We start from the raw sequence: 14,568 nt of genomic DNA, 5'->3' as shown, positions 1-14,568 counted from the left end.
GGAAATTCATTCACGTCACAGTTACTGTAGTTTTATATCTGTCATCAGTTTTTATTCATGAGAAATGTTTGAGTTTCATTCAATCTAAGATTTAAGATGATTAGAGTTCATATTGCAGCACAAACACTCGGCTCACGCTGGTGCAGACATCCCAGCAAAGCGAGCGCTGTGTCTGCACATAAGACAGTTTGGCAAAGAACCAGCTTTATATGTCTTTAGGCTCTTAGCTGCTTATTTACAAACCACATCATTTGTTCCCATTTCTGTAGTTTATCTATGAGAAATGTCAAAGACAACTCAGTTTGACAGGAAAAACGTTCGTTTGTTTTTCCAGCTCAGATCCAGGATTTGACAAACGGGGACTGGATGGGAGCCAAAAGCGCTCCAGATCATTCAGTCCCTGCGGTCACCTCAGTTCATGGAAAGCTTCGGAGTCGACACTGATCAAAGCTGAGGACGTCCTGGTTATGAAGAGTCATGTATGAGGTCGTCTTACAGTTTGCACTGGTGCCTAAAAGTCCTGTGACTGCAGCTTCTGGATGTGAGTCTCAAGCAGCGTGTGGGAGGAAGCAGTCGACAATAGCAATAAAACTGATTAGAGAGTGTGTGTGTGTGTGTGTGTGTGTGTGTGACTGTGGGGAGAAACCGTCAAAGAATCTGTGGGGATGTTTATCATGCAAATGGCTGAATAATGGATGCGCTCGGAGACGATTTGTCTTTGACGCTAATTTGTCATCGGCTTTTTGGGAGATCTATGAGCACAACAGTGTAGAGCAGAGAAACACCACCTCTCTCACACACACACACACACACACACACACACACACACACACACACACACACACACACACACACACACACACACACACACACACACACACACACACACGCACACACTAATTGGGATATTGTGAAACTGCTGTTGAAATTAAGTAATGGGTAAACAGAGGAGAGTCTTTGCATGCGGCCTGCTGGGAATAACGCAGGAGGAGCGTGTGCTTCTGTTTTCACCATTATTGATATGCGTGCATCAATATAACACACAAATGGTGTTCTTGGAGGAACGAGTGCTGCAGGGTTTACTGCAAAAAAGGGGAAATAGCATGAAAGAGTTCAGCTGCTCAGCCCTTCATTAGAAAGGGGGAAACTTTGAGCACGACTTCCTGTTACTTTTACCTGGAGGTTGGGACTGCGCTCTGGAGAGGACGCGGACCCCTCCAATCTGAAGTTGCCCCTGATGAGAAGTGCAGATGTGAGTATACGTGTATCACCTCTGCTCGAGGGACGGACCCCGACTGCCATTTGTGCTTCTACCAAACAACAGGTCGGAGCACTCGGCCTTCCTCGGGCCCCTGAGGGGAGAGTGTCCTATTAAGAGACTCCACTGTCCTGCAGTGAGACCTGCAGGGCTGTGACTGGGAGGAACAGCCTGTCAGATCTGAAGCTGAGTGTTGGTCTGTTATTTGTCCATAACAAGCATCACACCAAGCACATGTGACACGAGCACAGCCCACTTTGTAATCCCTTCATCCGATCTGTGGCCTCTTTGGACACTCAGCAAAGAGAGGCGCTTTCAGCTTGAGTTAAAACAGGTGGGGTAGGATGCTGGGACCATCTGGATCTGGTCTCCCAGAGAAACCGGGGACATTTGGTCCAGTTAGCAGCTACAGCTGCCCGTGGCACTATGGACCTGTCCATCAAAGAGGCAAACGTAACAGGAACGCCCCCTTATTTCCCACAGACCCACCTGTCTGGCTGGATAAGGATTTTTACAGGATACACTTCAGGTTATCCAGGTTTGTGTTTCCTCCCAGGCTCAAGATTTCACATGTCAGGTGAATATTGTGACTACTACAGCAAGCCAGTGTTGAACACAGCTGTTCTCAGCTGACTCGGACATTTGATCTGGGTTTTCATTGGAGGCCGCTGGTGTTTGACCCCTGCTCTCCCACTAACTCTGCATGCTTCCACTGCACGTCAGTGATTTATGAGATATTTATTTTTGCTGCATCTGCAGGCCAAACCATGGATGTTAGAACCAAAGCTGATGATTTTACTCTATTACAATCACACACCAGCACCTCTGCGGTACCTTGCGTATTCCCTCTGACGGGCTGGACACGGAGTAATCCATGCCGTTGTTCTTGCTGATGGTCCTCCACAGCTCTGAGTAGGTGCTGTCCTGCTCCAGAGGGTTGGTGCCTTTGTTCCTGAAGTAGTCGTAGACCGCCGAGTCCCTCACAGTGCCGTAGTCCACGTCGATCTGCCTCGCCAGGTCCTGGAAAGACCTGGAGGACAGAAATGGAAGGGTTGTTAAAAACAAACTAGGTGAAGGTAAGAGGTGAAGCACAGGTGAAGGACATTAGACTGGAGGAGGCTCGTGTAGGGCCATCTGAGGCTCAGTGCACACGTCCAGTTTGCAGCCGTGACCTCAGTCATACAGCAGTCGGAGAGTCCAAAGTAATTACCGATCATAATCATTCACATGTTGTCATGTCATTATATTGTTTGCTTATGCTCATCTCTTCATACCTTTCTAAAGTCTGTCTCTGTGTTTTCTTTCTACAGTGTGACAAATTAACTGGAAGTGTATGGATGTCTCCAGACGCCTGGTGTGACGGTGAACTGATTTCAGTGTTTTACAGGTTTGTGGAGACGTGGAGCCTGTGGACACTGAAGAGGTGGGAGACTGGTTGTAATCAAGGACACCGCGAGAAGAGCTGATTCGTTCTTCCATCGCCTTCAGGTGTTTGAGCGGCTCGCAGTTTCTGTCATTTTAATAAGAAAGTACAAACAGAGCTCCACATAGTTCAACGGGAACACAAAGACAATTTTAAATCTGCATCAGCAAACCTATGACAAAGAATTCAAATGGAACGCTAAACTTCAGGATGAGGTCCAAAGAGATGTTGTTGCAAGTGAAGGAGGCCTAAAGACCTAAAAGAAAGACCTAAAAGACCACAGGATCCTCTGAACTAAACCTTCACCAAGTCAAACACACTCTCAAAGAGTTCAGAGTCCTTACAAATGGAAATACAGAGTTTACAATGAGGAACACGAAGACATCTGAGAGAAGCAGCCCAGGTCCAGACAGGTGGAACCAAGATCACCAGAATGATGGGACGAGAAAGGCACAGAGAAAGACAGAAAATCTCAGGATCTGAAGTTTACCACATCATCTACCAAACATGGAGGAGGTAGTATGACAGTATGGAGCCCAAACATGTCCCTGATGTCATATCACTGGTTTGCATCAGGTTGGGACCTTTGTAGTTTCTGCTTCACTTGGTAATTTCTTTATGTTTGTATTTATTTTTTCTGTCGAAATATTGTGAAACATGAAAACGTTTTCCAGAGCCACCCAGTGGGCCAAACTGGAGTCTTTGCACGGCTGATTCCAGCCCCTGGGCCTTATGTTTGACATACCTGCTGTAAGCCAGTCGGTTTACTAATGTTTCCATCATAAGACTTCAAAGGGAGGCTCGGTCTGAAGGTGCTGCAGCTAACCTAATGTGGTCCAAACTGAAACAGCTCGATGGCAGACGAGTGTTCGGAGGGTCCCCGCCAGGCTAAAAATACTTTAAACACACTTTCTGCTCAGATGCAGTCACACACTAATTTGTCTGTTTTTGCTTTGTTAAAGTCTGTGAATCGATGTGTTTTGTTCTCTGGAGGAGTCGTCTCGCGCCAACAAGGCCTCGCGCTTCTTTGTTCCTGCTGCGATTGATTCCATCGTGTTGGTTCTGTAATTATGTTTAAACAGTAATGTGTGGAATAAACAGAGGTCAGTGTGGGTCATTGCTGGGACCCCCGCTCCTCCCTGCAGGCTGGGATCTGAGACCACTTCAGACCAAAGAGCGTTGTTTTAAACGAACCGACAGGAAACCGCAGTCTGACGAGTGCGCTCGGTTAAAGTGCCGGCCTCTTCAGCGAGGGGTCAGTGTGTCACCCAGCCGGTGTAAAAGGTGATTTCTGACCTGTGGAGCTGAAGTTATGTCCTGTATTTACACCTTCTTATTTTATGTACAAGTGGGCGGGAGTTTCACTTCCACTTGAAATCTGAGAAACATCCTTCCCTCGTCTGCAGCTTTGGTCCGGACGCCCAAAATGTTACTGTAAATCTGACATTTGTCACTTTCTGCTTGAATGTGTCATGTTCGTTCATATTCTTTAAATGTAACCTCATGCTGGCTCCTCCGTGGCTGATTTAATACGTTTTGGTTTTTAACATACAATCTGACTTAAATGAAATGCTCTTATTGTGAGCAATTTAAAGTAGATTGTTGAGCTCAACACAAAAATTTGCTTCAATTTTATTTATGCAGCACCAAATCACAACAACAGTCACCTCACAGTGCTCTCTATTGTAAGTTAGAGATCGTAACACAGAGAAAACCTCAACGATCAGACGGCCACCTGTGAACAAGCACTTTGGCGACAGTGGGAAGGAAAAACTCCGTTTTCACAGGAAGAAGATCGGGCAGAACCAGGCTCAGGGAGGGAGATGGGACAAAGCCAGCCAACTCATAAGGACTCAGGACAAACAACCAATCAGACGGCAGTGACACTAAACTAATCTGAATAAAGAAGTTTTATTTCAGCTTTGAGGCATTTTCTGCACCGGCTTCATCTCCGAGGCCTCAGTATTGATGACAAAGTTGGAGATGAATCGACGGTTTTAAAATGAAAAGTCTTCTTTATGTTGTGAGTGTGTACTGACCGTTTGGCTTCAGCTTCACACAGCCTGTGGAAATGAAAGTAAATAAAGTCCTGCTGCACATATCAATAATAAATACTCGGATATGGCCGGCGGGCGTGAGCATTCACTGTTGTTGTTTGGACCGAAGCAGACGCCGTCTGAGTGAAGGTGAAGTAAACGTTTCCTGAAAGGCAGCGTTTATGATTCGCTGTGCGGTTCGAGGCGTCAACGAGCTAAAAGGGAAACCTGACTTTGTTAAACGATATTTATCATTATTATATTTTACTTTCTGTTCCTCATAACTGTTAATGTCCTGATCTATATTTATAAACAGAGCCTGCTGAGCCTTTGAAATAATAAATCCTTCACAGACACGCGTCGTAAATCTGAGCGAGGACGCGCGTTCACGCGTCGCTGCGTCCACACGCGCAGCTGCGGGCTTGATGTTTGTCGCTCTGAGAGGAGACCGCTCTGTTGTCTGAGGAGATTTTAAAGGAAGTCTGCATCACGTGCAAATCTGCGAGTGTCAATAAAAGCAACATTTCAGCATTTAGGCGTCACGCTGTTCAATGAGCCGCCTGTCACGGAGTGACGCCGCCGGCCTGCTGATGGAAATGTCAGCGGGGATTTGATTCCCGGATGAGTAAAGACAGAAGAGGGCGGAGCTGAGCTGATATTAATGGCTGTTTTGAACCTTCAGACAGGAAGTGAGAGATAACGCTCCGCACGCACCGCCCAGATAAACGGCGACGTACCTGAGCTGTGCATTTGTGCCGAGCGTGTCACAAGTGTACTCGTGCATCCAGAGGGTGTGTGTGTGTGTGTGTGTGTGTGTGTGCAGTGAAGACAAGCTAAACTCCTAAACAGAGTGAGGAGCTGCAGGACTGCTCTTGAACTTCTGGAGTAGCTTTCAACTACTCGCAGTGCAGAAGAATCCAGATTCACTTTTTCTCTGACTGAAGTGAGCCGTTTTACTTCCTGTCTCTTTAAGGACCCCGCCCCTTCCTAAAAGCCCACTTTCTCTTGATTGGCCAGTTTGCTGTGGCCTGCTGAGGGGCCGTCTTCGGTGTTGATGAGCTGCTCGTTTTGTACTGGAAGCCAGATGTGTTGTACGTGTGATGAAGTGCACACACTTCCTGTCAGCACAATGGTTTAACTGAGAACTTTTTCCTGACGTTGTATCAAAATCCTTTGAAATAAAAACTGATTTGAATAAAAATCTGCTTCACTTCAAATGAGTAACGAGAGATTTCAAAGCAGTGATTTCTCCAGTTGTCTAACAGCATTGTGCCACATTAAAGATGACTACAGCTCTCTAAACAATGATTTCAGGCAGGACTGGCTGTGAGTTAAACCTGAATTTTGGACTTTCAGGATTGATCTCCGGATGCAAAGTGAAGGTCGGCCACTGTGAACACCCCGCAGTCCTCCTGCAAAGCCTTCAGACGTCCTGATTAGTGTTTCATCTTCAGTAGCCGTGGCAGCACGGACCCCCGTGTGATCGCCACCTCGCTCCAGCAGCTAATCGCTGTTCTGATCTGATTGGCTCCGATCGAGCTCGTCCACCTCTGATTGTGTTGTTCGGCCGTGAATGCAGAGCAGCATTAATGGCCACTCCGGATGCCGAACGCTCTAAAGGGAAACGGAGCTGCTGAACAACAAGGGCTCGGAGCAGTTGGGTCTTTGAACCTGAAACCTGGGCAGAGCCGCACACAGAGGCGCGATGATGGCCGGTGACGATATAAAAAGAGGCTCCGGACTTTGATGTCGGACCACTCGGGTTTTATCGAGGTGAAGACGACAACAAAAAAAGAGAGAAAAATGAAATATTGCTTTTGATCTGATGCCTGCGGCGCTGGGTGGGAGGCAAACACTCGCCAACGCCGTTGACACCGCTCACGCTTCAGCACTCGAGTGTTTTTGGGTTTCAGTGAGAAAAAAACACATTATCACTGCGGTACAAAGAGCCCGAGTGGAGGCCTCATACCTGACTCCAGTCAGAGAAAAAGGTCGTGATTCTCAGCCTGAGCCCTCCGGGTCGGGGTGCTGATCCAGGGAGCTGAACGAGCTGGGCGGTGAAGTCGTTGACTTAGCGGCCGGTCTGCGAGTTGGGGTTCATCACACTCTGACACACCCTGATACTAAAAAGTATTTACAACATGAGGAAAGTTGTACTTTTGAATATGAAGAGCTGCTCCAGGCTTCTCTTTATGAACTCCAATTTTATTTAAATTTAAATCTGAATTGTGAAGCGAACGAGGTGAAATATCCTGGAGGATCAAACTCAGGCGCAGACTGTTCAACACGCCGTGTCTGCTCAGGCGGGCGGATTTCTTCTGAGTGTGCGGCTCCTGTAAGCGGACACACTCCTGATCTATAAGCCGTCGCTGACCGATCCCATCTCTGCACATTTGCAGAAAAACGTCTGAATCAAAGTCAAATATTTCCCACTTTTGCGACTCTTCTTGTTTTTCCAGGTTGTTTCTGGAAACGAGAGTTTCTGACCCTGTGACGGGTTCGTGTTTGCCTGTTTGTTCAAACAACATGAGTCACGGTGAGCCCTGCTCGCCTGGAACATTAAATTACCGTCAGTCGGTTCGCTGCGATGAAGGGGGTCAGCTTTATCTGTCCAGCTTAAAAGCTGCTCATTAGATGTCTGCAGGAAATTTATTGAGCTGTGCAAAAGTTCTCAGAAAGGTTAAAGAGGCCGAGCAGAAGTTTGAGGAGGTGGAAATCGTTGTTATCACTCAGAGCAGCTTGGTTCCTTTTGGTCATGAAACAAAGACTTCAGTGAATTTTGGTGATGCTCTGTGAACTCAGGACAGTTTATTTCTGTATTTTTGATGTTTGTTTTCTTCACAGATCACAAGCAGTGTGTGCTGAACTCTGCAGCGGAGAAAGTGCCAGAGATGCCACAAACTGCAGTTCCTCGAATGTCCACTGGAGGCTCACTCCAGCCCTGAGTCTGTTTTGTTCTCTGTGGTTAATTTTTTCCATGACTCACCTGTTTAAACTGTATTAAAGCCTAAAGTTGGCATCATTAGGGGCGTGGCCTCAGAGCAGACCAAGGACACGCTGGAGGAGGCGGCTCAGGACCAAGACCTGGTCCCGGATGAGCTGAAGACAATGCTCAGACTCCAGTGGGTTTCCAAACTGACCCGTGTGAGTCAGTGGTCTCCTTCATGCTTTGAACCTTTTACTGCGGTTTCCTGTTGAGGTTTCTTCTAAACAGCCTTTTTTTAATTTCCTGCCTCATATTTGGTGAACGTGACGGACGAGTTACTGGATCAGCTCGAGCTCCCGTGTTCGCCCAGAGGAGTCCGCAGCTATCGTTGCATTTCTTGCGTAACACACTTCACAAACCAAACTGAGTATTTTTTTTAGTGCTGAGGATTTAAGTATTTATGCAAATCACACGTGAACTTTCAACATCTCCAAACTTTCCCTCTCCTCGGCTTTTGGACGAGTTGCAAGATCCGCCAGCGCTCCTCGCCACGAGGTCAGCGCGTTCTTCGTCAACAGCGAGAGTGTTAAATGTGAAAAAGACTGAAGCGGCGAGGCAGCCGGCGCTGGTTAGACGGGCTTTTTTTTGCAGTGCATTAAATACTTGAACTCAGCCGCTGCAGCGTGGCTCCTTCATGAAGAAATATTCAAGCCGAGAGCCGTTTCAGCAGCGCAGGCGAGCCTCTCGATCCATCTGCAGATCAGCTGCACCTTCACACCCTCCTCTCTCGGGGTTTGTTAAATCAGAGAGGATGAGCAGCCCGTCTCCAGCCTCCCACAGCACTGATGTAAATCAGTTTCTTTAGTTCCCTCCTTAAGGTTAAGAATCGGCGGGGGAAGCTCCCGAGGTCGGCCGAGCAATTAACACGGTGCTGCAGAGGAGCGGCGGCCACGTTCAGCCGAGTCAGGCGTCTCTTTAAGAGCCGAGCTTCCCGTGGACGGAAAACGCTGTGCTCGCTGCTAATTAGCCGCCGCAGAGCCGACGAGGTCACTCAGTTACAGTTTTACAGAACTGGTCTTTAGATGTTATAATTTATTCAGCAGAAACTCCAACGTGTTTATCGGCGTAATGAGGAAACAGCTTTAATTAAGTATCCACAAATTTGCTTAATGTCTGGTCTCTGTTTTTCAAACCGTTGCAGTGACGGCTCCACGCCACATCAGCTCACAGAGACTGTATTTAAAAGATGGACAGAGCCATGTGACGTCACTCCTATTAGCAGTTTGTCCTCCACTGTGTGTCGTCCACAGTTGGTTTCGTTGTACATGTTCAGTACAATAAAAGGCTACTCTATTCTACTCTATTCTACTCTATTTGAAACTGTATGTCACAAATGAGGAGCAGATGAAGAAAGTGAAGAAGCAGCCTGTGTTCGAGCCAAGTCTCTGTGTGCACGTGGTCTTATAGTGGTAAATGGTTAACAGGCTGCTAGTTACAGCTTTTCTCTCTAAGTGTGCTTTTTGTTATTGGTGTGCCTTCTTCAACCAATCACGCACGAGCCCATAACGGCCTCGTCTAACATCGTGCATGCACTCACGCTCCGATGGACGCAGCATGCAGACTGCAGTAGATGGGCATTGAACCACCGACCTTCTGACTGCTGTAGCTCAAGAACCACAGTTGCTCACTAACTTTCAAAAGATTGCAGCAATTAGTTGTTCTGCAACGCACGAATCCCCGACCCAGCAATCAATCAATACGAGCAGATCCACAGTGCTACGATGTCCCTGCGTCGAGGCAGGATTCTGATTTAGAGGCGTTCAGTCATAATCCCGCAGATGTTAGCTTTGGATGGGAGGCTTCTGTCCTGTGCAGTAAAGCAGTGGTGTGGACAGTGTCTGATACTCTGAATCAGGACGTACCGTTGCAGGAACAGCTGCAGCTGCAAGTCTCTAAAACCCTGAACCCTATAAATGTACTCTTACTGGACAGAGCTCAGCCTGACCTCTGAGATCATAAAGACTGAGTGAACTTCCTCCAGCTGCAGAGTCCTTGCTCCCTATTTATCGTCTGAGCACTGATCCCGACAAAGTGCTGCTGTGTGTCGGAGAACCGGACACACAGAACTTTCTGCTCTCATGTGTCGCTTTCTACAGTTTGGGTTTTAGTTATAGTTTCATTTTTGCGTGAGACCCAGAAACTTGTGTTTGAGTTGGAGTTTCTTTCCTGGATCTGGATTGGCTCCACCTCTGCTAACATCTGGCTGTAATCTGCTCAGAACGCTTGGAACAATCCTGCTAACAACCAGACAACGAAAAAATTCACATAACGTCACTGGTGGAGATGAAAAACATCAAGATCCAAAGTGTTGATGAAAATCTTTTGTACAGTCATGTTTCGGGAAGGGAAACTCTTGATCGCGTGTGTCGGGCATTAGCATGTTTCTCCGAGGAAGAGCTCGAACCTCTGAGCCAGCGTGCCGTCCACCAGGATTGTTTCATTGTTTACAATATTAGCTCAGTAGGGGTGCAACGATACACAAAATTCACGGTTCGGTTCGGTTCGATACTTTGGTGTCACGGTTCGATATTTTTTCGATACAAAAAAATGTTCATGCATTTTTAATTTGTCATTTATTAAAATTATAAATATATATTTTAACTCAAAAGTACAGTTTTTAAATTTAACCCTAACCCTTGTGCGTGTTTTTTATTTTGACAGCGAATGCACACCTGCGGACCACTTATGTGCAGCCCTGGTTATTTAGCTCGTCATATTGCAGCCACAGAAATTCTTTTGTCCATGAAACCATGAAGCTGCACTTTCTTTTTGCCTTATAGTCTGATTTGTCATAACTTCTCCGTTTTGTGGTAAGCTTTTCTTTGGCTGTCACTTCTTCACCCTGACCTGTCTTATTTGGCTCAGCAGAACTGAAATGCTTTTACACACTCACTCACATAAGCTCAGCGATTCTCTGCGCGATCAACCTCTCACATGTTTAAGCTGCGGGAGATTTCACTTGTCATGTTTGCATAGTAAGCTAACGATTAATAAGACGATGTCAGAGGAATTGGTGCACAAATTATCATCACTCACAGATCAGTGCTGTCGCTCTCTATACACAGTTCACACGATTGCAAAGTGAAAGCAAAAAAACAAGCGCAAATTCAAACGTGACTTCAATATGTCACATATTGACAGTGGCTCACCGATGCCAATGACATAATTACCCAGCTACATTTCTGAAAGAATGCAAAAGCATTGACATATATTTTTCCTACAATAGCCCGACGGGCAGGGCAGAGAGATTTTGGTAGCCCGACTGGAAAGATCGCTAGTTCCGGGACGTCGGGCTAGCGATTTTGCGAGCCCTGTATCTGATTGAGGAATCACTCATCTTTGGAAAAGAGAGTTTATTACAGAGAAATGGCTCTTTCCAAAATAAAAGCTATACTATCCGCTTCTTCTGGGCTATATTCTCAGCAGCATAAGGAGAATCATGTGCTAACAGCTGTCTAAATGACTCGGCTAAAGTTAGTAGCATGCTTGTTGTTTTTGTCTTTGCACTAGGATGATGTCGGTGTAAATGTGCAGTCATATTCGTCGTGTTCCCACTAGTGCTTTCAGGTTAATCTCATTGAAATGACCTTAACGCCACAACACGGCAAATCTCCGTTAACGAGCTACCGCCGATCGCCCCGTGCATGGGGCTAGACGGCCAACACGTTAATGAGCTAACTGCGCTAACACACTAGTTCCCACCAATGTAATTGAGCATTGCACGGCACATCCAACATACTGTTTTACTTTAGTCCATGACTCGCTTACCTTCAGGGTCATACGTCACATGAAAACCAAAATAATTCCAAACGCCAGATCTGAATGAGGGTGGGGGAGGTCCATGTTACAAGGAGAGCTTAACTTCTGTCTCGCTAGCTTGCCCTGCGCTCTTCCTTCTGACTATGCTGTCTGTGTTGAGCGCTCAGTGGATCTGCGCTCGACAGTGCAGCCTAGGCGGAGTAGTCGAACGCAGATTCACTGAGCGCTCAACACAGACAGCATCGTCAGAAGGAAAGTTGATAAAATAAATTACAAATGTTGTATTGTTCGATACATATGCGTACCGAACCGAAAGCACTGTATCGAACGGTTCAATATCGATACGAATATCGTTGCACCCCTATAGCTCAGGTCAGTTCTTCCGTCCCTGATGTCTGAGCTCGCGGAGCTTTAGAAGCAGGTCAGCGTCACCGACCCCGACAGGAAGTGCAGATTGTGGCAGAGCGTGTGATTGGCTGATGGAAGAAACCCATCGCTGTGGCAGGATGCTGTGTGTGTCTGCTCGGAGCGTGCGAATGAAAGATGTATGTTTACAAAGTCCGGAGCTGCAGACAAACACGCACAGCAAGCTGTTCATGTCAGGGCGAGTGTGTGTGTGTGTGTGAACCTCACCGTATAGCGTGATCCATGCGTGACACGGTGAGGTACGCCGCCAGGTTGGCGGTGTACGATGAACAAACTATGAGCGTGAAGAGCCACCAGCTGCCCATGACGATCCTCAGAGCGACCGATCCCACCACACCGTCCCCACCTGCGCGCACACACACACACACACACACACACACACACACACACACACACAGGTCGTTATTCAGACGTCGGGATTTTCGAGTGTCGAGTGCCCATTTTTAAATCATGCAAGTGTTTGTGCTCACGAGCTGGAGTGGGCGTCAGACCTGCGACCTCTCAGTTGCTCTCGGCAACCAGGAGCCCGCCTGCCACCTGATCCAACCGGCAGGTGAGAGCGGTGCTTCATCACAGCGAGCCGAGAGGCTGCGTCTAATCACACACTGTTAGGCCTAAAAGGTTTCCCAGGCAACCTGCCAGCCCATAATAGATGCAGCTGGATGCATCTGCAGGGAAAGCGCGTGTGTGTGTGTGTGTGTGTGTGTGTGTGTGTGCACTGTTTTACGTCCACACTGAGGACATTTCAGGGGCAGAGGTGACGCTCAGAAACGACAGATTTTGGAAGTTTTTTCTGTTACAGAATTCTTGGAAAGTGTTCACAGAGAACTTTTTGGAAAGTCATGACATTTAAAACACTGAGGACAAAGTCACAGTCAAGCATGATGACTGCTCAAATTCCTGAAAGAGGAAAATTGGAACACGGGAACGCCTGCCTGCTCCGAATCGTCCCTAACAGCGTTCCTCTCGATGTCACCTTTCGCTCACCTTGCTGCACGAACGCTCCGTAAACGATCCAGATGGCGCTGTGCAGGGTGCCCGACCCCGCTCCGTTAGCCGGCTGACCGGGAGGTGCATTCTGGGACGAGGAGCGCAGCGCCTGCAGTCTGTTGAGGAGGAATATGAGCACTCCCACCACGGGGATTGCGGCGGCGATGCAGGCCCAGACGGCGAGGTCGAAGGGTGCGAACAGAGAGAAGATGTTGATCTTCTCTTCGGGCTTTCGGAGCAGGATGCCGACGCTGTAGTCCAGGTAGCGCTTGCTGAAATCGACCACGTTCTCCCGTTCTGGCGTGATGGTGATGGCGGACACCGCCAGGTCCGCTCTCTGCAGGGCGAGGGAGAGGAAGGGTTTTTGTTCACGCTCCAAAGTGACCGAGTGTAAGAGAACAGAAAGGTGGTGCAGGCCCTACCTTGTTGATTAGATCGCCAATCATGCCGTTCCACGAGCCGTTGGGAAGCCGACTTCCATATTTACTGTCCGCTACCTGAGAGGAAGGAGAAGAAGAAAATCAGCGAGTTTATTCCAACGTCTCAGAAGCTCGTTTATATCGGCCCGAAAACAAAAGCCTCTCCTCTGCAGATGATCTGCCAGCTGTTTGACAGCTGCTCTGTCAAGAATCTTTGAGATAACAGGAAAGTTGGAGATTATAATCAGTGAAGCTCCTTGAGGCGACTGGTGTTGTGATTTGGTGCTGAATAAATGAAATTAAACGGTATTTTAAATGGTGAGTTTGGAGCTGAGGTGAAGCTGAGTTAGTGCTCAAACCAAATGACAGACTGCTGGTCAGCCCCACCTGGTAGATCTCGTATTTGAAGCCCAGGATCTTGGCGAGGGCGTCCAGGACGTCGATGGAGAAGCCTTTATATCTCTTCGGCTGCCCGAGGATGTTCTCCGCCACCATGACAAAAGGATCCTCCTGCAGTGAGAAAGAGCAGTGAAGAAAAGGGCCGAGCGATGCTGCGCGTTCAACAAACTGCAGCTCCGAGCAAAAACACCGAGAAACAAAGAGCGAGATCAACTTTTGTCAGCCTTTAGAAGGAGAGCGCACAAACGGTGAAAACTCTCCAGCTGAGTTTGACTAGCTGAAAGTTTCATTTCATGCATCTTAGAAATGGACCTAAAAAATGCAAAAATACCCCAAAGCTGAACTTTACTCGGCTCCAGCTGCACTAAAGAGAAAATCTGCTTTGCAAGCCCAGACTGAATATCCACAACAGGGCGATGTGACGCTGCCTTTAATGTGCTGCAACAAGACAACGTTTGTCTTTCTGTTCAAAGCTTTTCAGCCGTTCGATCTCAGATATTAAACAGAATCATCTGGATTCACTTGGTTGTTTTTTAGGCTGCACCAGGTGTCTGCAGGAGAGGACGTGTTCACACGTTTAGCTATGATGCTAATACAGGGCAGGTCACAATCTACAGTTATTCCCAGAAAGGCGTCGTCTCCTCAGCTTCTGAATGACACGAACCTCCATGTTTAATAATCAGGGACTGCGGGGGCTGTTCCCACAGGCCACGCTGAGAGGCTCGCTTTGACTCTGAGCAGAGCCTAAAACAACAGCGTGCTCGGGATAAAGAAGGTTCACAGAGGCACATGCTGTGTTTCTCCGTAGAGAAGCACGGGTGCCGAGTTTGGTGGTTAAAGTGTTGAGGGCAGGTTTCTGGCAGCGCGAGACC

The 14,568-nt window shown here is 47.6% G+C and overlaps 1 protein-coding gene across 2 annotated transcripts in view; it reads right to left on the bottom strand.

Annotated features, from left to right (window-relative positions):
* The window catches only part of LOC147324091 (glutamate receptor ionotropic, delta-1-like), a 599,369-nt gene that overhangs the window by 24,909 nt on the left and 559,892 nt on the right, over nucleotides 1-14,568 (bottom strand). For both annotated transcript variants that reach the window (XM_086304561.1, XM_086304562.1), the window contains exons 10-14: nucleotides 13,685-13,807; nucleotides 13,301-13,375; nucleotides 12,876-13,215; nucleotides 12,096-12,234; nucleotides 2,093-2,288 (exon numbers count right to left, since the gene is read on the bottom strand). In XM_086304561.1, the coding sequence (XP_086160687.1) occupies nucleotides 2,093-2,288; nucleotides 12,096-12,234; nucleotides 12,876-13,215; nucleotides 13,301-13,375; nucleotides 13,685-13,807 (873 nt within the window). The remainder of the gene's footprint in view (nucleotides 1-2,092; nucleotides 2,289-12,095; nucleotides 12,235-12,875; nucleotides 13,216-13,300; nucleotides 13,376-13,684; nucleotides 13,808-14,568) is intronic.

Source organism: Aulonocara sp. 'chitande type north' Nkhata Bay, linkage group LG8 (assembly GCF_057382095.1).
Source record: "Aulonocara sp. 'chitande type north' Nkhata Bay isolate Kocher_YH1m ecotype deep benthic linkage group LG8, A_spYH_male_GT1.1, whole genome shotgun sequence".
Lineage (NCBI taxonomy): Eukaryota > Metazoa > Chordata > Actinopteri > Cichliformes > Cichlidae > Aulonocara > Aulonocara sp. 'chitande type north' Nkhata Bay.
Note: the sequence above shows the minus strand (reverse complement) of the source record. Positions and strands in the feature narration are given on the sequence as shown.